This window comes from Siphateles boraxobius, unplaced genomic scaffold (assembly GCF_051911475.1).
Source record: "Siphateles boraxobius isolate OS27281-9 unplaced genomic scaffold, OSU_SipBor_1 53, whole genome shotgun sequence".
Classification (NCBI taxonomy): Eukaryota; Metazoa; Chordata; class Actinopteri; order Cypriniformes; family Leuciscidae; genus Siphateles; species Siphateles boraxobius.
Window position 1 is genome coordinate 6,580,837 of NW_027509175.1, and position 23,368 is coordinate 6,604,204.

At 37.2% G+C, this 23,368-nt stretch overlaps 1 protein-coding gene across 1 annotated transcript in view; it reads left to right on the forward strand.

Moving 5' to 3' along the window:
- The first annotated feature begins 3,159 nt into the window (after positions 1 to 3,159).
- The window catches only part of sdk1b (sidekick cell adhesion molecule 1b), a 243,945-nt gene continuing 223,736 nt past the window's right edge, over positions 3,160 to 23,368 (forward strand). The window contains exon 1 of the mRNA XM_077205196.1: positions 3,160 to 3,774. Within this exon, the coding sequence (XP_077061311.1) occupies positions 3,300 to 3,774 (475 nt within the window). The 5' untranslated portion in view covers positions 3,160 to 3,299. The remainder of the gene's footprint in view (positions 3,775 to 23,368) is intronic.

Consider the following 23,368-nt stretch of genomic DNA (forward strand, 5'->3'; position numbering starts at 1 on the left):
TTTGATTATTTATCTCCTTCTTCGTACACATTACTACAACAACTATTCGTGTCAGAGTACATTATGTTCATCTTAAGACTTGGAATATAGCATATTGCGTACTATTGCATCCATTTTTTAATTTGTTGTGTACCTCAGAAGCAAGAAATTCATACACGTTCTGACTAACATGAGGGTGATTAAATGATGGCAGTATTTTCAATGTTGGGTGAACTGGGTGTAACAAGTGCCTCTGACATGAAGTGAGTGGAAACCATTTATACATTGGAAAAAAACACATTAAGAGATGTGACTTGAGAAACATTTAATTCAAGGCAGAGCAGATGATTGGTATCTGTGTGTGTGTGTGTGTGTGTGTGTGTGTGTGTGTGTGTGTGTGTGTGTGTGTGTGTGTGTGTGTGTGTGTGTGTGTGTGTGTGTGTGTGTGTGTGTGTGTGTGTGTGCACCTGTGTCCACATGTCAGTCCACTATCGCTGTCTGAGTAAGACAGGCTTTAAATGAATAGTGCCCTGGAATGGGTATGGACATAATTGCAAATCAAATTGGTTTTGGAATTAGTTGTTCCAATTACATACTTAATAGAAACCAAGGAATGACCAGCACAGGCAGAGGCCAGAGTATTAACACATTTTGCCACTGAGAAATGAATGAACTGCTCTCAGTGACGGGAGCAAGCACAACCCGCCACCACTGGTCAATTGCTATGGCCACCACCTGGCTTTCATTAGCTTTTCAACAAAAGCAACTTCTGTAGAGTTTAAGTCCTTGTGTTTGGAAGAGAATGATATTGGAGAGTTACTGTTAATGGAAGCAGAAATGACAGGTTTTTAGAAGCTAATAAACATCTTGATATTTTTTTTTGAATTCTTAATGAAGTTGACGTCCAAAATGTATAGTATTATTGATTAAACATGTCTCAGACATCTAATAACCTCTCCATTTCCCCCAGTGTCTTTTCATTTTTAGATAGTTTCAATGATCAAAGTATCATTTAATGAAAACACACTATTATTAATAAAAAATATTATTCTGGCTTAATATTAGCACATTGACCATGACACTCTAACTGCTCTGAATTTTCATATGGAAATTCATTAATTCACTTCTTAATTTACTACCAAGCATTTTTCCCTTGCAGAAATTAGAGGAATAGTATAAATAATGTATAATGTCTATTCTGTCCACTTTTCCTCTTAATGTGACTAACTAATGTTGATCATTTAAAAAAATAATAATAAGAAAAAAAGGAGTACAGAAGGCTATCACAAAACTGGCCCATGGAGCATTAAGTCTTCTAAATTTGAATGCCCTGCACGAGGGCCAGGCCTAAATTTAAATCATAGCTATCAAATCAGCGCAAGTATTCCCTATCAAGAAGACATATTTGACATTATATGTAGAACCTGGGGCCAGTTGCATAAACTTAGCCACTATGTTAAGACTGTGTCTTCAGAACTAATGTCACCAACTAGAAATTAGTCAAGAGGTAATCAGTCTTACTTTTCTGATTCATAGACCGATGTTTTATTTATGTAACTCACTTAAAAAAATGAGTACAACTCTTGAAAAAAAAAAAGATGACTATGACTAACTTTTAAGACTAATCTAAGCAGTTAATTGCCCCTCTGGCTTGATGTGTCTCCCATGAATATATATGAAGTAGCCCATTTAAACAAATAACCACTTAAATTTCATTCTGTTCTTCGCACAAGTTTATCATTCAGAAGTCTTGGAATATAGTGCAACTGGTATGAACCTTTTTATGAACTTAGAGAAAATCAGTCAGGATTGGATTTTGTGTGTGTGTGTGTGTGTGTGTGTGTGTGTTAAGACTTTAAGACTGCCTACTCAACACAATGTAAAACTCCACACCATTATTTATTACGTAATAAGAAACATCTAACACTTTCTGAAACCTTACATTTTCGGTGTGACTTTAGAGCATAAATGTTTCTGTCTGATTGGGGGCGCATGGCACCGTGTTTCAGAAGCTTTTCCTTTTCCACGTGCTTTCCATGAAAAAGAATAGGCTGTAGTGTGCAAAGGGCGGACCAATCAGCGCCGAGCAGGGCGGAGCGGGTGGGATGCCGAATTCAACTTCAAACTCAGCCCTGTACAAATTACTATTCCTGAGGAGAGAAACTCGAACGACTCAAAGCCTTTTTAAATAAGTGGCAATTTTACTAGCATCCGCCTAAACTTCAAATTTCCTGATAGGAGCCTTAGTGCAAGTTTTGTCTTCGGTCCGGGCAGCAGGTGTTCAGTGACCGCCACGGAGCTGCAGTTATCTTCGCTTGATGCATTCATTCTCCCAAACCAGACCGCAAGAGCGTAAGGTGAGGACTTACAGAGTTAAGAATTATATCGATTTATTGCGTACCCGAAATTTAAGCACTAATTGCTGGAAAACATCTACCAAGTGATGAAGGTGAGTGTATATGTTGTCTAATATGTTTACTATTACCAGGGGGGGGGGGGGGGGGGGGGGGGGTGGAACTTGATCGGATGATTCTTATGAGTCGGATCTTTTTAGTGAATCAAAAACACAGAGCGCGTCCAGGGTAGTCTGACTCCCAAAGGAGTGAATCTTAAGTGTCGGTTCTCTTTAGTGAATCAAAACACTTATGAATCAATCGGTTACTAAATTAATTCGACTCATTTATTGAACTGCAAGTTATTATTTTCGACTTAATGTAGCCTAGCTGACTACTGCTGGTTGTGAACAAGCTATTATGCGTTATTTTGGGTTTGTTTTGTATTTGTGAAAAGTAAATAAAACATCTCAGTACACATTTTTCAAGTAATGTAGGATATAATTTGTTAGCTACTCAGAAGGTTTATGATTTAAGCCACATTACACCATTTGTAATTTATTACATAGCCTAGTTCATGACGTCTGCTTTCTCTGTTAACAGGTGCTTATTCGTTTACGAGGAATTTGGATACTGGAGGTTCTTGACTTATGTGATTCTTTTTGCGTCCTGCATGGTTAACCTGTTGGCTAGCCTACATAAAGTCATCTGGGTAACATTACATTTAACCAGATTAATCAAGCAGTTTCCCGCTGTCTGTTACAAATGGATAAAGGCACATCTAATGATCACCGATATGGATTGTAAGGGATTCTTCAAGACTGGCTGAATGCCGTGAAATTGCTCGAAGTGATCGGGTAGATAATCCGAACTGCGAATACGTCAAACAGCGTGGGTTTACAGGAGATATTGGTGCTCTAAACGGATAAATTAAATCCGGTACACTCAAACGTATTAATACTTTATTGGAATCAATACTGAAACATCATGAGCCGTCTCGGGACACAGAAGAGCAGCTCGCGCTTAGCGAATGGATGTGCGTTCATTCTGGAGCAGTGTACGGAGACTTGGTCTTTTTGGTTTAAAGGTATAGTTTTATTCAGTGCTAAATGCGCGGAAGAGGGCTTTCAGAAAGCCATGAGACACGAAAGTAAAGCGACCGGGAAAGTCGCAGACTCGGAGCTGAACTCTCCGGCGTGCGGGATGAATGAGAATCGCCTCGTAAATGCGGTGAAGCGAAGCTCGCACTTAACTCTGTTCTCACAAACCTCCACATCTGCCGAGGTTACAGATTGCAGCTTCTCCGAGTGTCAGAGCCCTCTTACCAAGGGCAAAGTTAAAGGGATTATTCACACTCAAGGAAATATAAGGAAGGCGATGACGGGGAAAGCGAGGTGCGGGATGTGGGGTTGGATTTTTGCCCTTGTGTTCCTCTGGAATACCCACATGTTGCGCGCTCAAGGTAAGTTTAGAGTTATATAGGCTACCATAACTTCACTTGTTTACTCAGGGCTTGACATTTTATTTTGAAATGTTTAAGATGTTTGTCAAGACCTTTTAAACTCCATGTTTTAAAAGTTGATTTCAATGATCATTGCATGTATAAAATGTATGTATTTGTATAAAATTGTGCTAATTGTTATTTAGAGATGGGGTAAATTTAAACATTTAGGCCATTTAAGGGTATCAGAGAACTATAAAGAGAAAAAAAGAGGGGCAGGGAGAAAAAAGGGGGGGGGGGGGTGTAGGCTAGACAGAAGGAGACGGGGAAATGGATGGAAAGGAAAATGGGGACATATAAAGAGAGAAAGAAAATGGGGACACAGAAAGAGAGATGAACAGAGTGAGGGACATAGAGAGAGAGAGAGAAAGGGGTGGGCGATCAAGAGTGTGTCTCAACAAAAGCGGTAAAGGTCATATGTTGTCAACACGCACATTTTCTCAGGTCACACACAAGTCATATTGACTGAACGTCAAACTGACAAGCAGAGGGAGCAGGATGCATGCATTTACGAAGTGCAGGCGTGTGTAAGAGAAAGGGTGTGACGAAGGAAAGGACACTGACCCACTGAGATTCAGAATTATGATTCAGAGCAGAATTTAGTTAAGCCTTGACTGGAATCGGCTGTAGACTGCATACGGTGCCAGCTGGGTCGCTCTGGTACCCGGCAGGCTGTTTTTCAAAGGGGGGCGGTGTGTTACTGATTGAATTAGGATGTTTTAAAGCAGAGCACAGCATTTGCGTGCCACGCGTGGGAGCATCTCAGTCTTTAAAATGGCAGCAAGATTAAAAGATTCAAAAGTATGATTGTATTGCAAGGGACGCCTTACCGTATTAAACGCATTTGGCATGGAGATACCGTGGGCTTTTCAGTGTTGTGGCTGTGAAATTCATGTCTTTCTTTTGAATGTTGCATTAATGCAAACGCATGAATGCATTCGACTCAAAGCAGTTACAAGAACACCCACTCCTGTGACTTTTCTTCAGCATTGGTGGCTGGCACTTTTTCCTCTCTCACTTTCTCTGCGTGCTTGCAGACTCAGCTTTCTCCCTGTGTTAATGTCAAGGTCTCGCTATGGCTTTGGATGTGGCCCAAACCCCAACCTTAAGGAGGTCAGAAGGTTATTGATCACATCCCCTCAGAGAATGGCAGAGAAACAGAGTCATCCAGCTTTGTCAAGCCTCATACTAGTTTTATTCCAGTGAAACCATCAGTTTTCTCCGATCAAATTTATTCTTTTAAAACTTGAAATCACTCAAGAATTTGTGTCTCACATCATGCAAAGCTTCAGTTTTGAATAAAATTAACATTTTTTATCCAGACGTTATTTAGAAGCAAACCACTTGCAAGAAAAAGTCCAAAATAAGCTCAACTTCTAAGGGTGCTTTCACACTGGCAGTTTAGTTGGGAACGGGGCACGGTTCGCATGAAAAATCGCTAATGTGGTACCGGGTGGTACCGAACCCGAGACAACCAAGTAGGTGGTCTGTGTTCGGTTGTTCCCGAACCGTGAATGTGAAAACAACACGGACTCGGGTGCGCACTTGTTCAGGAAGTAAAGTGACCTGCGCATGGGTTTTAGCTGATTATGATGTATTTAGTGAAATAAGACACATGTAAGGAATGATAGTGTTGATGATTTACCTTCGATACGAGCAAGAGTGAGCCTGCAGTGTATTCGCGGATAGCGCGTGGAATCAGGGCAACACATTTGGAAATCCACTGTCTCCTCAAAAGAGTCAGTTTGCAAGCAGCAGAAGGCCACCTTATGCGACACACAGTAAGCCTGTTGTTCACTCAGCTGCGCATAATAGCGCCGAATTAATAAAAAACACAATATATTAACCCGCATTCTGTTTTCTATCATGCGCCGTGCACTTTTGCGATGACGTAAGATGCACGCAAACGCACCAGGGTTCGATAGAATCAAGTTGAGTGTGAAACCAGACCAACACTGCGGGGGGCGAAGGGAACAATCACGCTCGGACCACAGCAAACAACCCAGTGTGAAAACACCCTAAATCACTGTCAAGGTCTGCTCATGTAAAGAATTTAGATCCTATTAGGCTATAGACAAAATTGGAAACCAGTAATATGGTATTCACAGCAAGTGTGAAGCAGCAATTTAGCATGTAATAACACTATTTTTGAAGGTTGTTTATTTAAAAATTAAAAGATAGTTAGAATAGAAGATAGTTAAGATCTGTTTATCTGAGACCATAATTAAAGATAGACAGAAATGAAAAATTAATTTTAAAACGATTACAATTTTCATAATATACAAGTGTCATGAAAATATCGGAACCATTTATTCTGCAGGAAATTGCTCTATTATCAGTAGGCTAAATGACGCCATAATCCCAAGTATTAACTGACAAGGCAACATTTTGGAAATTCATTGATCACAAGTTGTGGGAATCGTGTGGGACACTTGCTGTTCTATGCAATGCAATTCAAGCCTAATCAGAGTTTATTCAACTAAGTTTAACTAGTTTATTCAACTAACTAAGCTAAGTTTATTCAAGCCAATTTCTTCCAGTTGTTCTGTCATGAAGCTGTTACAGTTTTTTTTGTGTGCTAAACGACAGTGAGCACAACTGGAGGTACATGTGCAAAACTCTAACTACTATCTGCACTACCAACAGTCACCTGAGCTAAACAGTTCACATCACCTGCAAAACTCATTCCAAGCAACACAACTCTTAACACACGGCTCAAAATAGGCTCAGTGCATCCAAACACTATGCACAACCCTCACTGAGATAACACACACTATCACTCAGAACACACTGAGAGTAAAAACACTAGCATCAAACACCAATACAGAAAATACACACTTTACATCTTTACAGTTTGAACAATTACAGTGACTTCATACAAAGTAATATTTTCTTCAAAGAAAAGAGTGTCATTCTTTCACATGATTTATTTAAATTTTTAGAACATAACAATTCTTTAAGGTAAATGAAAATAAGCAGTTTGCTTCAATAGTCTGTAGTAATATACGAAATTACAGTAATGAGAAAAAAGGTAGAAACTAAAAGTACATACTGTAATTCAAACAAATAACTAACAAGACACTGCTTAGCCTTTCAGCTGAAATTGCAATCATCAGTGTTTGAAAGGCACAAGGCTGAAATCTATTCTGTTTTGAATGTGTGGTTCACAGTTTTGACAGCAGTGTGTTAGCATTTGAACAAAGTGCTGTAAATCCACAGTGTTGTGCAGGTTGTGGTTAAAGTCATGGGATAAGTGTGTAGAGTTTTGAAAACTGTGTTCAAGCGATGAAAAACGAAGTAGAGTTTGGTCCACATGAACTGCTGCTGTGCAGACTGTAGTTAGAGTTTTGCACATGTAGCTCCAGTTGTGCTCACTGTCGTTTAGCAATCGAAAAAAGGTCTAATATTAAATTTATAGTAAATGAAAAGAGCTGCTGTACATACAACATGCATCAACAGGTGTCTTTGTGGGTTTTCCTTAAATCCTAAACCGATTTTTAAAAGGCTTCAGTCCCAAAAACTGAAACTTTTGATAACTGTCACACGTCATCCCGAGTTGTTTTGCTGCGCTCTCTGTATTTATGACTCTTGCCAGGCATGTCAGTCGCTTAGTGGCTTTCTGTGTGTACGCTCTCAATGCACGTCAGTGATGAATGTTTGCATTCGAACGCTCTGACATCTTGATGCGCTACTGAGCTCCCTCAGAGAATCAGATAAAGAAGAGAGATGGAATGAGAGAAGGGATGTGGGCTGAAACAAGCAGAAAGAGTGCAGATGTTAAAGAGGAGTGGAGCGTGAAAAGGAGGAAGCAGTGCATAAAGAAGAAAGGGGAAGGATGGATGGAATGGTTGTTTTGGATGGGTAGATCTCTACGGAGGATAGCACTGGCATCTCTCTACCATGCTCTTCCTTTACATCCATCACAAGAGACAGTTTTAGGGTCACTGGGATGTCTATCAAATCAAAATGGAAAGGAAAGCCTGTGTGTTAGCTAAAGCAGAGGAAGAGAGGGACAGAAAGTGGAGTGGAGGAGAACATAATGATGGAGGGAGGTTATATACAGAGAAATCGAGAGAGAGAGAGAGAGTGTAGGCATGATGGAAGAAATCAAGATTGATGTGATTGCTTGTCTGTGTACGCGCGTGCCCGTGTGCGCGGGCCCTGGCAGGGATGGCGCGGCATGAAAACTGCTCCTTGTGTCTGAAGCCTCTCTCTGTGCCGCTCTGGTCAGATGGGCTTTTGATCCCGGATGACAAACTCCTGCAGGGGCTGAATAAGAACTGCTCAGAATTACACCCAGTGCCACACTCCAGTACGTATTGCACTTTCCCCACAATCCTGCCATGCTCCCACTGGCACACTAAAACCCCATACTGCCTTCCAGCTCTCCAGCTACCATAAATACCCAAACAAATCCTCCACAGTTTGTTTATCAAGTCAAAGTAAATTAAGACTCATTATGCTCATTATTGCTATTATTCAAACTATAGTTTTGAAAATTGACATGTAGCTCAGTCTACACTGTTCATGCTATGGATATGAGTGATACCTCATGATACCTAACTTAAGTCATGTGACTTGTTTAGGAGACTGTGTTAAGCATTAGACATTGTGGGTGGAAAAATCCCATAGACTTTCTTTTTAAGAAGGGCATTTTCTTCAGAAAATGTAAAAATCTTCAATAGTGACTCTGAAGCCCTGTCCTTACCAGACCAAATGTGATGTGATGCCACATCTCAATAGAAGGTTACTTATCAATAATCAGAGTTTATCGTAACCAGCCGTGATAACGATATGCATTGGGGAGATTCAGTTTTTTTAGAATAGTTTATATTTCTGCAATGTTGTGGTTGACAGCTCAATGATTATCTCAGGCATTTATGTTTTATGTACAATATTAAAATAGTTTTATCTGGGCTTGAATATTTATGTGACACTGTTATAGGCGTGGGACAAAATATCGATAGGGCAATATATAGTTGTCCTCCGTGCGATACGAGAATCAATATGCTGGCGCCAAATATCGATATTTTAATTAATAAAATAAGGTGCTCTAAATAGATTTCCCTACTCCCAGCGTCGCTACTTCATTTTTTCTCGAGGTGGCGCTCAAGACATGAATGAGGGAGACGTGAGCATAAGTTAACTAGCCTAAGAAAAAGAGGTTTTTAACGGGATGGCGGACAGCAGTATGAGTGAAATAATAAATGCCCCAGCCACTTTTAAATCCAAAGTCTGGACTCCCTTCGGCTTTTATGCCATTAATGGGACAAACAAAATCGACAAAGAGTACGCAATATATGAGAACTGCCTGGTAAAAGTAAAGTGCACAGGCAATACCACGAACATGCATAGCCATTTGCGATGCCATCACCTTGATGTAATAGAATTTTTTTAATTTACTTAAAATGTTCAATTTAATTTACAGACTGAAAAACTTTTTGTGCTGTTTTCTGACAGTTCGGACTTGAATATAAGAGAAAACTTGCACTTAACCTTATCACAGGCATTTTGTTTTCATAGTTAGACAGATATCGTGATGTATCATTACAGGATTGTCTTGATATTGATTATCGCAGAATTGCTATATCGCAGTACTATCCGTATTGTGAGCCGTGTATCGTATCTTGAGGTACCCTGCGATTCCCACCCCTAGACACTAATAGCCATAATGGAATCGATGACGGTACTGTAATTTACCTCAGATGTTAAAAATAAAGAAAATAAGAACATGTGACCTCAACATGGAGGCCACCATGATATGCATGGAGTCTCATGTAAGGCTACCTAATTTTGAACATTTGTCAAAAATCCTGTTGATTTCATTTAGGTTAGTGATGTACCAAAATTTCGGCAACTGGAAATATTTGGCAAAAAAAAAAAAAAAAAAAAATTTGGCTTGAAATACATCTGTAGGATCTAAAATCATTATCCATAACACTGGCTTTTTCCTACAACTCGTTTTGACTGCCTGTTTCGTGCACACAATGTGGATAGGGTAAAATAGAAATATATGCTAGCAGTGTGATGGACACTCTTCACCGTGATGAAAAAGTTATGCTTGAGTAGCAATATGTAAAATTTGCTCGACTGAAGGCGGCTTGTTGCCAAAGAGCTTAACTATGACTGGTGTAATTTATATCACCTAAAAACACGACCCATTGAACATCATAACGATTTTAATGAACCAAATTTAAGTAATGAATCTTTATATTCGATTTTGGTTTTTGGCTAAATAAAAAACTTTAATTTGAGCTTCATTAGTTTGTTTGTGCTGAATCACTACTTTTATGTAAAACCATTAATGAAAAACTCCACATGTAAATGGCTATCAATGTATTTGCAAACTACTGCACATTCTGATTTTGTGTCTTTTTTCACACAATGCTGAAGTAAATGACTACCTACCATGGAAACTATTTGGAATTCTCTGTATTGGGAATGATGTGGATATGTTTTGGTCCTAATCTATTCTGTCTTGGCCCTCTTCCCTTTATTTTCCTCTGCACATTTACCTTCTTTTACCATGTTTCTCTCTTAAAGTATTTCGAGGTGCCTTGTTATGCCACTTTGTGTGTGTTTATGCATGACTGCAACATTAGTATTGGGCCCCAGAAGCCGTTGTGCCTTCATTGTTCGCATGTATTGTCCGGTTGTAGACCCGTCCCCTCCCCCAGTCGTGACCCAGACTGTGTCATTAACCAAAGCCTTTGTGACTCTTTTATTTTAAAGTGGCCAAATGGGTATGTACCTCTTAATTTCAGTGGTAAACGAGTGACTAAATTAGTTTATTGCTAACCGTGTTTTATTATGGTAATCATCTTGAATGATTAGAAAAAATAACTTTGAAAGTTTTCCGACAGGTGGTCCATTACAAACAACAACATAACTGCTCAGATTCACTGCTATGAATTAAAGAGCTTTGTGGAAATGCTTGGCAAAAAACACTTGGATTTACGGTAATTCGCTCTGCCTGTCTGAACACATCTGCCTTCCGCACTTAAGTATTATCAGGCCATCATTACATACAAGATGCACTCGACATCCTGTCTTTCCACCCCCTCTCTCTCTCTTCAACTGAAAGTTAGCACATTTGTCGGCATGACAATAATGAATCTTATTTGGGATAAGATCAAAGCCAGACGACATAAGAACATTTTCACACAGAGCAATTTAGATTTGAATTTACATGTGAAACCCTCTCTTTAATTTCCTCATTGTTCTATTCCTCCACTCTGAAATTGGTTTCAGCTGTTTCTTATTTTTCTGTTTCTCTCTGTCTTTTTTTGTTACTTGTTTATGCCTGTAGCATTGACTTTGAGTCAAAGCATTGGGGTTTTGACAGAGGCCTTTCCATCGTTACTAATCAGCTTTCACACCAATAGATTTTTTCTTCAGCATTTTTAAATGATGAGATTAGCACATCTTTATCAAATATTACATGTTCAAGTGCCTACTTTGCCTTTGAATAGAAGTGGTACCTCGGCAATGTGCGCATACACACCATTTATTGGTTTCTGGAAGCCCAGAAGGCCATGTTTCGTATTATGCAGGGTTGTGCAAGTCCCACGTTAACATCTTTTCAATTTCTGCTTGTCATCGAGTGAGTTTATTAGTTATGCAGGATTAGTCTGTGAGATCTACTGTAGTTTATTATCTGAACTGAAATTATTTCAGTGCCATGCACTACTTGAACTGCAAGCTCATTCATTAAAAATTAATTAAAAATAAATTTAGGGCAAACTGACATGTCGGTTTACACAGTCAGCTAAAAGCTGATGAGCAAATTAAGTGTTTTTTTTATTGTCTCTTTTCTCAGAGTCAAGGTCTCTGATGATTGGGATAGGAGAGGCCTGTAAATATTTGCTCCAAATATGAAGAAATGAAACTGTTGCTTTATTTGACTATGATGAAATGTGACCTGTGCTCATTTCTAAAAGATGAGTTTTACTCAGGCTTTAAAAGCCACGGACCTACGATGCCATAACCAGCATCAAAGTTTACTCGCTTAATTGAAAGAGATTCATGATTTCATAGTTGCTCACAGATGAAAGTGTTTACAGTGCCACGACATGACCGACACAGTAAATAACAAAGTACCCAAAGATAAATGCATCCTTTTATGATTAAAAAGGAGGCAGTGCAATTCTGATCAATATTTCTGTGGTTACAATTCTTATTACAGGCGTCGGATGCTTTAGCCACAGTGTAAGTCAGTTGTTTTGTTAGTAATTGGGCACGTGGAAGCCAAAGCTATGATCTATAACTTACTGTTTACGGCCTACAGTACATTGCCTTATAAGTCAGCATCATAAAATAACTTCACCCAAAAGTGAATTATTTAAAAAACTCTAGTCACACAAATTGACTCGATTTGATTGATTTAAATAGTTTGACACTAGGGTTGTGCCGATAGACGATATCATCGTCCATCGTGATGGCTGACAGACATCACGATGTTAAGCCAGCATCGCGATCCCCCCCCCCCCCCATGTTTCCATGGGGACGCGTCATGCTTGGCACGTGATTCACCACAGCCAAAATAGCTCTGTATGACAGATGTAACGTTAGCGCTTTTATTTCTAAATATTAACAAACCTGGTTACCATGTCATCGACTATCTTCTATTCCGATTCTCAAATACGTGTAAGTGAGTTTGTTTTGTCATTTAAAAAACCTTTATAAATGATTTTGATCTGCAACGTGAGATGGGCACCGTCATGTTTGTTTGAGCCGCAGTTCAGAGATTTCTGTCTGTTGGGTTTATTAAAGCACGTGAATTCATCAGTTTCCCCCTGAAATACATGGCCGGTGACCTGGGAGAAGAATGGAGTTAACTTTATAGTTAACGTTACTTACACTGTGTGTCTGATATGAATAAAATCCGTCGGGAAATATATATTAATGGGTTGTTATTGCTGCTTCCATAGACACCATTGTGTATTTTACAAACTATAAATGTATTGTTTTGCTATAAATTATATGTATTTAAATGTCTGAAACCTAAAATAAACATTATGTGGTTGAAAACACAGAATAGTTGTGATATATGACAAGTGCTGATCGCGTCCGTCTATGGCGCAGCGCCAGCCATAGCGCGAAAGCACAGTTTGAATCTGGCAGTTCTGTCACGTCACTGTACATTCGCTCGTGGTCAGCTGCTGCAGAGCGTGCCGAAATCAAAATTGCTATTGAGATGTGGAGGAAAATATCTCCGCGTTGTTCGTGCGCCCCTTAGCTGTTTAAATCCACTGTAAAACAGGGCTTTGCTGGGCTTATTGCTTAATTGAAAAATTAGAATGTTAGCCCCGCCCCTCCCCCCGATATCATCGTCCATCGCGATGTTTCACTGTACACATCGTCTGATGCCAAATTGGTAGACATCGCACAACCCTATTGGACACTAACATGAATTTAAGATTACTATATTATACTTATATATGCCTAAAAATACATTATATTATACTCAAATAATGGGTAAAATAATACATTTTAATTACAAAATAGGGAACTTACTTGAGCACTGAATCAGCATAAAATATTGATTTTCGTACGATCATGTGAAAACTGGAGTAATGGCTGCTCAAAATTCAGCTTTACCATCACAGGAATATATTTTTTTGTATATATAAATTTGAAACCGTTTTAATTCTAATTATATTTCACAATGTCATTCTTTTTAATGTTATTTTTATTTATTTAAATGAGTGCAGCCATGGCGAGTATTATAAACCTTTCAAAATAATAGTATAGACCCCAAGGTTTTGAACATTTATACTAAATTATTTTAGTAAACTATATATAGTAAACTAATTATTTTAGTTAAAGGTACATGAGAAAGATTGACATGCATGGAGCACACTAAATCTCGAACCGTCGGAGAATCGCCTGTTTAAAAAAAAAAACCGGCAAACAGAGAAGAGAGTCTACTGGCAAAATAACAACAAAAAAAACACAACAGAGCGCGTAATAAAACAAGGATCAACATTAGCTTTGCTTTTCGAAGATTACGAGAAGAACGGAGAACTTTACAACTCGCTGTTGTAAAAGCGACGCAGAGATAGTGTTTTTATTACTCAACAGAGGAGTAGGTGTTTTATCGAACAGATAAATTGCCATAGCTCTCTAACAGAGTTCATTACAAAGCATTGTCAGCTGTGAAGGGTCATTTCATTATGGTTGTTGTAACATTATGCTGGAATTTATTTTCAAGGAAGTGCCATGTATATTAATGGGTATAAATATAGTAATGTCTTCAGCTAGTCAGCTTGAGATCCTTTCCATCTAAACTGGTTATATCTCTTAAGCCAGGTAGAGAATGTTTTATGAGCTATTTAGGATAACCATATTCTTCCGCATCCGATTCCTATCACAACTTTAGACTGAGTGTAGTGTTAAATGGACTACTGTTGTGATGTTGTATGGTGCTTTTGTTGGAACATAAAAGTCACTGCATGCTTTCATTGTATGGAAAGGAGTGTTGTTAACATGCTTCAGAAATGTATTTTGTGTTTAATGAAATAGAGAAATTTGTAGAGGAATCACTTTAGGTTATTTTTGAGTGAACTACTCCTTTAAGAGATGATTGAAAAGAGTTTGGAAGCCTTTCTTACTTTTTTTTAATCAATAAAAAGATTTGAATAAATTACAGTTTTGCTGTATGAATTTTTTTTTTTCAGATATTGTATCTGTTGTACTAAACTCATTTGATTGTCCTTGAACTGCTGCTGCAGACCCCAAAGTCCCAGCCTTTATGTGACACTGGATAGTATTTGTATTCAAGAATGAATTTAGTCATAATTTTCTGCATTTATTGGGTAAAAACAAAGCATACATACACTATAAATCCTATTAATACTTGATTGCATGATGGTTGTAGAGGACAGGAAAGGCTATTAAATTGTGTAATGGAAATTTAGAGTTACATAGAGTTAATCCCAACATTTTCAACTGAAAATGTGTACACAGTCCAGAGTTAGACATTCTGCAATGTCCATAAAATACATTTGTTCAGAAATAAGTGGTCTAATTTGTTCAAAATCAGCTGATTTCACACATGGAGAAGATGTGTGTTTACATTGTGTGTGTGTGTGTGTGTGTGTGTGTGTGTGTGTGTGTGTGTGTGTGTGTGTGTGTGTGTGTGTGTGTGAGGTAGAGAAATGCTGTTATTGTTTAACTTACAGAACTTTTCGGAAATATCATATTATCATATCATATCATAGATTGATTTTTCTCCAAATATTAGTCCGTAGCAGAAAAATAAGAGACAAAACATATTTTTCAACTTTTTTTTTAGTAGCAAGCCACAGTTTTTCTCTCATGCAAAAACACACAAAAACAGAGGCACACATTACACACATTAGGGATACATTAGAGGCCCCGGTGGCTTAGAGAAAGCTTCGAAATGGAGGCTCTTTATCTTCATTTTGCTCCATTGAACGTGTACTACAGCCAACATAGCTAGCATGGGACTAAAAGCATTACAATAAACACCCCACCACTTCCACACTCCCTGTCTCTCATTCAAGTGAAATTTATATTTACATTAAGTCATTTAGCGCGTGCTTTCACCCAGAGAAATGCACTTACAACCCCAGAACAAACAATAGACAAGCACTAGTTTTGTCTGACAACAATAACCATAATCTCCCTCAAGCAGTCAGAGCTAAGAAAATCACTCCTGGACATCTGACTGCAGTGTTTTTACATCTCTAAATGGTGGTTCATTGGAGTTGTGCTCATTTAATAAAAAATATGAACTCAAACAGCCATTTCTTTTACTTACTACAAGAGTTAAGAGCTTATAATTTAAGACACGCATATAAACTCTGTTAGAAAACTGCCTACAGAGGATTGGTCACTTAGGATTTACACATTTATTGAAACATGAAAAATCGCCATGTGACCATGTGCTTTTTAAAAAAAAGAGTACTTTGAGCAACTGCTTTTAATTATATCAGGCACGCACAAAGTTTTATTGTTTTTCTTCCCCCAGAAATTCATAAATACTAAATTTCCTCTAAGGTTTCACCTGCGATTTTTTTCTCAAATATTATAGTTGACTTTGTCATGTTGTAAGAAGTTTTATTGTATATATTGTATTTTTTGCTATAAATATATCAAATGTATGCTGATATCGCTTAAAGAATACTGAAAACCAATCCAGTGCCCAAACTCATGTATCATTTTTACTGTAGGTCTACTGTATACGGTAAGTAGCTGCATTGAATGTGCAAAGTTTAAAAATCAAGTTTGTTACCACCGAAGAAAAAAAAGAGCCAGGCAAAGTTGACATCATCATTAAAATATGTATTGTAATAATTACAAAGCAACAAAATGCAATACATTTCAGTGGAGACATGTCAGACTTTAGGGGGTTGTTTAGATGATTTGAATGCATACAAACATGCATTTATATTATCCAAGCAAGCCCCTAAAGCCCAATCTGCCTTAGTTGAAAAAATGCATTGCATTTTGTTACTATGAGTAATTGGCCTACATAAGAAGTAAAAGCAGCATGGTACAGTATCATACAACGATTTATCTAACATACTCCCCTGTTTAACTGTCTGTTTTCATAAAAAATACAATCCATCTTGCCTGTTTTGACTAGCATAAGACTGGCAGTTACTTAGTCAATCAATTCAAACGTCATCAATAGCAGTTCACTTCCGGGATTTAGTAAGATTGCGTTCATATCAACAGCAAACTGTACTTGAGTACACATGAACCGTACCCCAGACCACCCTCTGGTACGGGTACACACTCCAGTTCGGAAAACAGCATTCAACACATCATCCAAACAAACCTAACACTGATGTCAGGCGAACGCGGGTGCGCACCAAAAGTGCTAGTGTTTATGCAAACTTAAAATAGTGAACTATTTTTTTAGCAATCATTTTTCTGTTATTGAATGAAATGTATTTTTTAATAATTCTGTGACCGTTTGAATTATAATTATTTTTTTGGAACCGCCTTCATGTTGGTGCAGTGGAGCGAATATGATGCCTTACAATTCTTGGTAGGCAGCTTGTAGGTATTGGAACAGATCAACGGTCTTGGTAAATTGCTGTCAAGGGCACTAGATTGTGTTGTTACAGCAAACTCTACAATCTGTAAAGCAGTCACCTGGGTACAGCCATGAATGAAGCACTTGAATGCGGCATGTCAGGTTACATCTGTGTAAATGACACAAATAAAGAAAGACAGAAAATGAGGGGCGAGGAGGACGGAGGGAGATTCCTCTGTCTTAGGGAGCTAATATTGTTGCATGTTTCATTGGATAACCAACACGTGGTGAGGATAGCATTCTGTAGCTTACAAGCAGGCCTGTCCTGTGCATTTTGTCCAAAATGCGTACTTTTCCAGGATTGAGGAACACTAATTTTAACATTAAAATGTGATGATTCCTTATATACACAATAAGTTTAAGAAGTAATTTAAGAATCGTCAACTAAAAAAGAGGATCCGCAAGAACATGGTAATAAAAAAAGCATTCTTTTTGGAACTTTGTGAAGGACAGCTGAAATTGAAACAAGTTTCAAGATGTCTTTTGAAAACATCAGAAATCTCAACAGCTTTGAGATTTCACAAAAACACCATAATGTTTTCATAATTTGTTTACTTATTCTGTTTTATTCAAATGTTTTGAGTGCACAGATTCATTTATTTTCTCTTGTTTGTTTACCTTTTCATCTATTTTATCAAAAAGTTCATTTGATCTGTTTACTCAGCATTGATCAGCCTGTCAGTTGAAGATGTAAATGGTTTGTTTGCAGTGGAAAATGGTTTTGAAAATTGCATCTACACAAGTTGCTTCAGAACATCAGAGTTGGTCTATTTCGGCATCTTCTTGTCATTTGTACATTTTCTGGAGCAAATGGGAGAGAGTGACTTGTTTTACAAATGACTTTGCAGCCAAAGATCTGCTGTGGGCAACGTGTTTTGGAGTAAGTAAGAGAATGACACCAAAGGCAATCAATCTCAGTTATCTTTCGTATTTGTTTTTTGATTGAACACTGTGGTTGTTTATGAGGACGCTGGCCCACTTTTCAGCCAGTAGTGTGAAGGTTCAAGCATTGGAGCTTTAAGTCAGCTTGGTTACTCTATGGTGAATTTATTCAGCAATGACTCACACTTTATTCTAAGCACAGGGCTGAACACAATACCGCTGTAAACAGTGTGCCACTGGAATGGAAATGTAATATTATTTACTGTATGGTGTAGAGTTAAATCTAACAAACCTCCAACCACAATAAAGGATTAGAACAAAAATCCCCAGTACAGAAGTTTGTTTTGATGAATAAACTTGAGAAGTAAACATTCACTTGACTTGGCCTCATGAAACAAAAGCAGAACGAAGCCATTCTTACGTAAATTGTTCCACTGAATTGAATATTACAGTTTACAGATATTTCATGAATGAGGTTCATTGTGTGTCATTTTTCAGCAATAAAATACTTTCTCATATACCAGTTTAATGTAACTAAGCAGTGTTGGGTTAAAAAAAAAGTTGGGTTACATCTTCAACAGTGTAATTAGATTGCTGCACTAATTACTCTCTCTAAAATGTATTGCATTCCTTATTACTAATTACTTTCTAAATCCCATATCAATCTCGATCAGTTGAACAACACAAGGGTACACATGAAACATGAAATCTTTTAATTCTTTCAAATAAATAATATGAAATTGCATACATTATTCTTAAACTGAATGTATTTAAAGCGGGGGGGGGGGGGGGGGGGGGGCATAGGCTACATTTTAACATTAGGCGTTAAATTTTGATGTTAAATCCACTATTGTTTCATATAGAATTGTTCTATAGTCTATAATGTATTTGATGCAATTACATTATAAGTGACTAATTAAATTACATAAATATTAAGACTAATCCCTTACTTCACATTTTCAAGGGGAAAGTAATTAAATTACAGTGATTAATTACATAGTAATGCATTACACCAAACACTGACTATTAACCCATTTGTATGTTGAGATACTTTCAACATTGGTGTGTTTGTTTGAGCCACATGTCAACGTTTGGCTCTATCAGTGGTGTGGTTTTGGAACGGACTACTTGTTTGTCCATACAGTAAATCTGTATGAATTTTTTTTGTATTATTATATTATTTTTTTATAGAATCCTTTTCACATGTATGTGCACTTTCATGCATCAAGATGTGTTTCGCTAGGTTTGATGTCAATAATGGTTCTGGCTCTTAAAGGATTAGTTCTCCTCAAAATGAAAATTTCCTAATAATTTACTCACCCCAATGCCATCCAAGATATCCATGTCTTTCTTTCCTCAGTGGAAGAGAAATTAAGTTTTTTGAGGAAAACATTTCTGGATTTTTCTTCGAATAATGGACTTCAATGACAAACAAACGTTTTGAAGTCCAAATCAATGCAGTTTCAAAGGTCTTAGAAGTTCTTCAACGGACTGTGCACGATCGCAGCTGAGGAAGAGCGAAACGCTAGGTAATTTTCATTAAAAAAAAAAAATGTATACATATATATATATATATATATATATATATATATATATATATATATATATATATAATACTTTTTAACTACAATTGTTTGGATTGAGCTGATCTGCAACGCGCCGGGAACTACGTCATCACGTTGAAAGGTCATGTCTTTCAAGGTCACATCACCTCGATGTCGCCAGCGTCGGCGATAGTACCGCCCTACTGTTTACAAAGCGACCAATACAATTTGAACTATCCTCATTCGCACGGTCGAGTGGGGCGGTACTTCCACTGGCGTTGGCGACATCGAGCCTGACCTTTCGAGCCTGACCTTTCAACGTGATGACTCAGTCATTGAAGTCCATTATTCGAAGAAAAATCCAGAAATGTTTTCCTCAAAAAACTTAACTTATCTTCCACTGAGGAAAGAAAGACATGGATATCTTGGATGGGATTGGGGTGAGTAAATTATTAGGAAATTTTCATTTTGAGGTGAACTAATCCTTTAATCTGACTGATCACAAAGTGTCTGAATGTTTTGAATTGAACACATGCACGTAGATTTGACAGCAATGGTTTTCGGGGAATAATGGCTTAAATCTGATCTGTTAATAAATTATTTGACTCCAGAACTCTTGGCAATGTTGTATGGACCTTTTTTATGCTGCTTTTTGGAAAATCAGTAACACGGACATTGTGCAAAATATCTCTTTTTCATCTTCAATCTTAACTAAACTCATTCTGAACATTAGCACACTGTAGGTTCAATACAGGCTTGTTTTCTTAGTAAACTATGTGAGAAGGAATAAAGTTGATGGCTCTGTGTGTGTGTTTGTTTTTGTGTTTGTCTGCTGGTGACTGATACTGGCATAATGGATGAAGCGTAGACCTTAATATGCACAATCAATGCTTAATTGGTATCCGCTGAAAACAAATTATTCCTCTGAAAATGAGTTTTCTGGGTCGGGTCGTTATAGGGTAATTAATTCAGCTGTTTAATCGCTTTGTACTGCTGTGGGTTTTTTCATTTTTTTAAAAAATACATTTTTTAGGACATTTACCGAGTTAAATTTGTTGAAATTCTCAAACATTGATTGAGAGTGATAGGAAGTTGGGGGTTTGCCATTTTTCTTTTTGCTATTCTTGGTTCAAAATGCTATTGTCACTAGTTGGATTAGAGCAGAAAATCAATTTAAAAAAATGAACCGACTGACCTGCACATAAACCCCATTGCTTTTGCTATATGTTGTGAAACACTCTCTGCACAGTAAATTGCCTAAATTCAGCTTCAATGAAATGTCCTTCAGTAAAGGCAGGTCCATTTTAAAACAGGCAAATGTTGCTTGAATGAAAAATGGTGGGTTGTGCTGTAGTCTAAAGTAGTAATATTTCACCGGTTTTGTGTATTTGCCATTGTGGCAGTGACATTATAGAGATGACTGTACTGTTTGTAAGTTGCTTTGCATAAAAGCTACTTCTGGATGAAAAAATGCAAACAGATTCAAACTTGCGTCTCCCCCTTTGAGCACTGTGACTTTTACTTATGATATTTCTCAATATAGTTGTTGATATTTTGATGTTAGCATTGTATAGTATGCTACCCCACTGAAAAGACTAACATAGCTGGTTACTAGCTAATGTTGTGTTGGATGCTAGCAGACATTTTATAGGGTTGTTCGAACCAAAAAATGAAAATTGTCATAATTTACTCACATTTATTCACTCTCATGTCATCATAACCACCTTTAACAAGCTTGGTCAAACATTGAAAGAAACTTGTGCTGGTCTAAGCTTTTTTTTTATTAGCAGGTTGGACAAGAAAGCTCTTTAAATATATTTAATGTCTTTATTGTTAGCTCTTTCTAGAAATCATAGCTTGCAACAGTCTTTAAAATGTCTGATATGACAGCCAGCCATCCTCTTCATTAAACACCCTATGATACATGGAGAACTCTGTCGAGCGAAGCACATATAGCCTAAAATTCAATCAACAATATGTTTAAATGTGTCATACAAAGAATTATGTAGTGCACTTACGCTGTGAGAAATACTATAAACATCCTGCTATAAACTTGTCTTTTTATTGAACAGGTTACATTTAAATTGGAATGTTTGCACCTATGCTCATATATAAATTGGCCACATATTCAGTATCCTGTTTTCTCTAGATTGCAGTCTAGATATCACCTTGTTTCCTAGTTTCTTCACGGTACCATTTTTAATATTTCAGATAACCGTTAGAAATAGGTCACCTTGATTGGAACTGACCTCTTAAAATGGAAGAAAACACACAAACTTATTGCTCATATAGTTTCAGGCACAAAAGCCAAATGCCTTAGAAATCAAGTGTGTTTGTTATTTATTTAATTATTGCTTAATTTATTGATTAGTTTATTGCTTTAGCAACTGCCGACTCAGAAAATGAATTGCATTAATAACTTGAGTGATGTTCTCAAGGGTAAAGGACACTGAACAAAGAAAAAGGACTATATTTATACAGTATACTTCATTTAATTGTCACTCAGCAAGAATATGCTTAAAGTCAGCATGAAATCAGAATGAGCCTGGTTTCTTTCTAAATACATGTTGCTAGTTGTATTGTGCATGATTCATCAGTGGATGCTTTTCCAAAAGAGGAAAAAAATCATAATATTTCATCAAAATGTAATAACGCCTCTGAAATGACTTTCCTTTTTGGGTTACTTTTACCTGTAGATAAGTAAATGATTTGCAAACACTATTTCACGTTAAATTCAGCATCCATCTATCTATCTATCTATCTATCTATCTATCTATCTATCTATCTATCTATCTATCTATCTATCTATCTATCTATCTATCTATCTATCTATCTATCTATCTATCTATCTATCTATCTACCTTTCTTTAATTTGGTCTATTGGTCTATCGTTCGTTCTATCATTCTTTCTATCGTATTCGTTCTAGCTATCAATCTGTCTATTGTTTGTTCGTTCTGTCGTTTGTTCGCTCTATCGTTTGTTTTATCTATCGCTCTATGTATAATTTTTTTTAAATGCAGTCTTAGACCTTTATCTCTGTATGTATGTATGTATGTATGTGTGTGTGTGTGTGTTCTTCAAAATCAGATATTACAGTAAATACTGACTCAAAAGCCCATAATTAGTCAGTTTTATGAAAAAAGATGAATTGAACATGGATCACTTCTCACACCCCACCGTCTCTTTCTTCATTTAATCAATTATCGAGGATCCATGCTTATAACTGCGGCGTCAGACCAGTGACATTTGATCGTGTGTTAATTAAACTTTTTGCCCTCACTTGCTTAAAGAAACAACAGAGCAAAAGCATGCACCCACACAAACACTCTATTTCAGTAATGTGTCAGATAGGAAATACCCCTCTTTTTTTTCTCTTTCCAAGCTGTACTGAGTGAGTACTACTCACTCATGCCACTAAAATGCATTTCATCTGTTTCTCATTAATTCACTGTTTTTCTGTTTTCTGTTTATTTCTGACAACCTGTCAGAAAATGAATTGAAAGCTAATGTAACGAAGGCTGTCAACTGAAGACAGCAAAACGTGGAGTTGTTTGTTTTTGATGGCTAATAACTACGAATTTTAAAGATTTAACCAAAGTCTTTTCAGATAGATTTCTCAGATGGTGCAAAATAGTAGTTTTTGGCTTTAGTGTGAGGCATTTATTGGCATTCTGTCGACAAAATTCAGTTTAGGTCAGCAGTTAAATTAGATTGGCTCTTTTAATTAGCAGGTATACTGCTTTGTTCCAAAACCTAGTGAATATGCATACCTAGATGGTATTTTAAGGTAATGAGAAGCATGCTTCAAAAGGTAGGCAGCAACATTCTGCCTTCTAAGATATCCAATTTTGAACAAGGCAGATGATTCCATAATGCATTGCTACGATAGCGAACCAAGTTGAATAAAATTACACAGTACTGAAAAGATAAAAACATTACATTAAATAGTTAATATAAGCTTTGGACACCTGTGCTTTCATAATACGAGTGAATTGCAACTTGTTTTGCTTCCTCACACTCTTCCTCCCCATTTCTCTCTGTGTTTGTGCCAACATACTA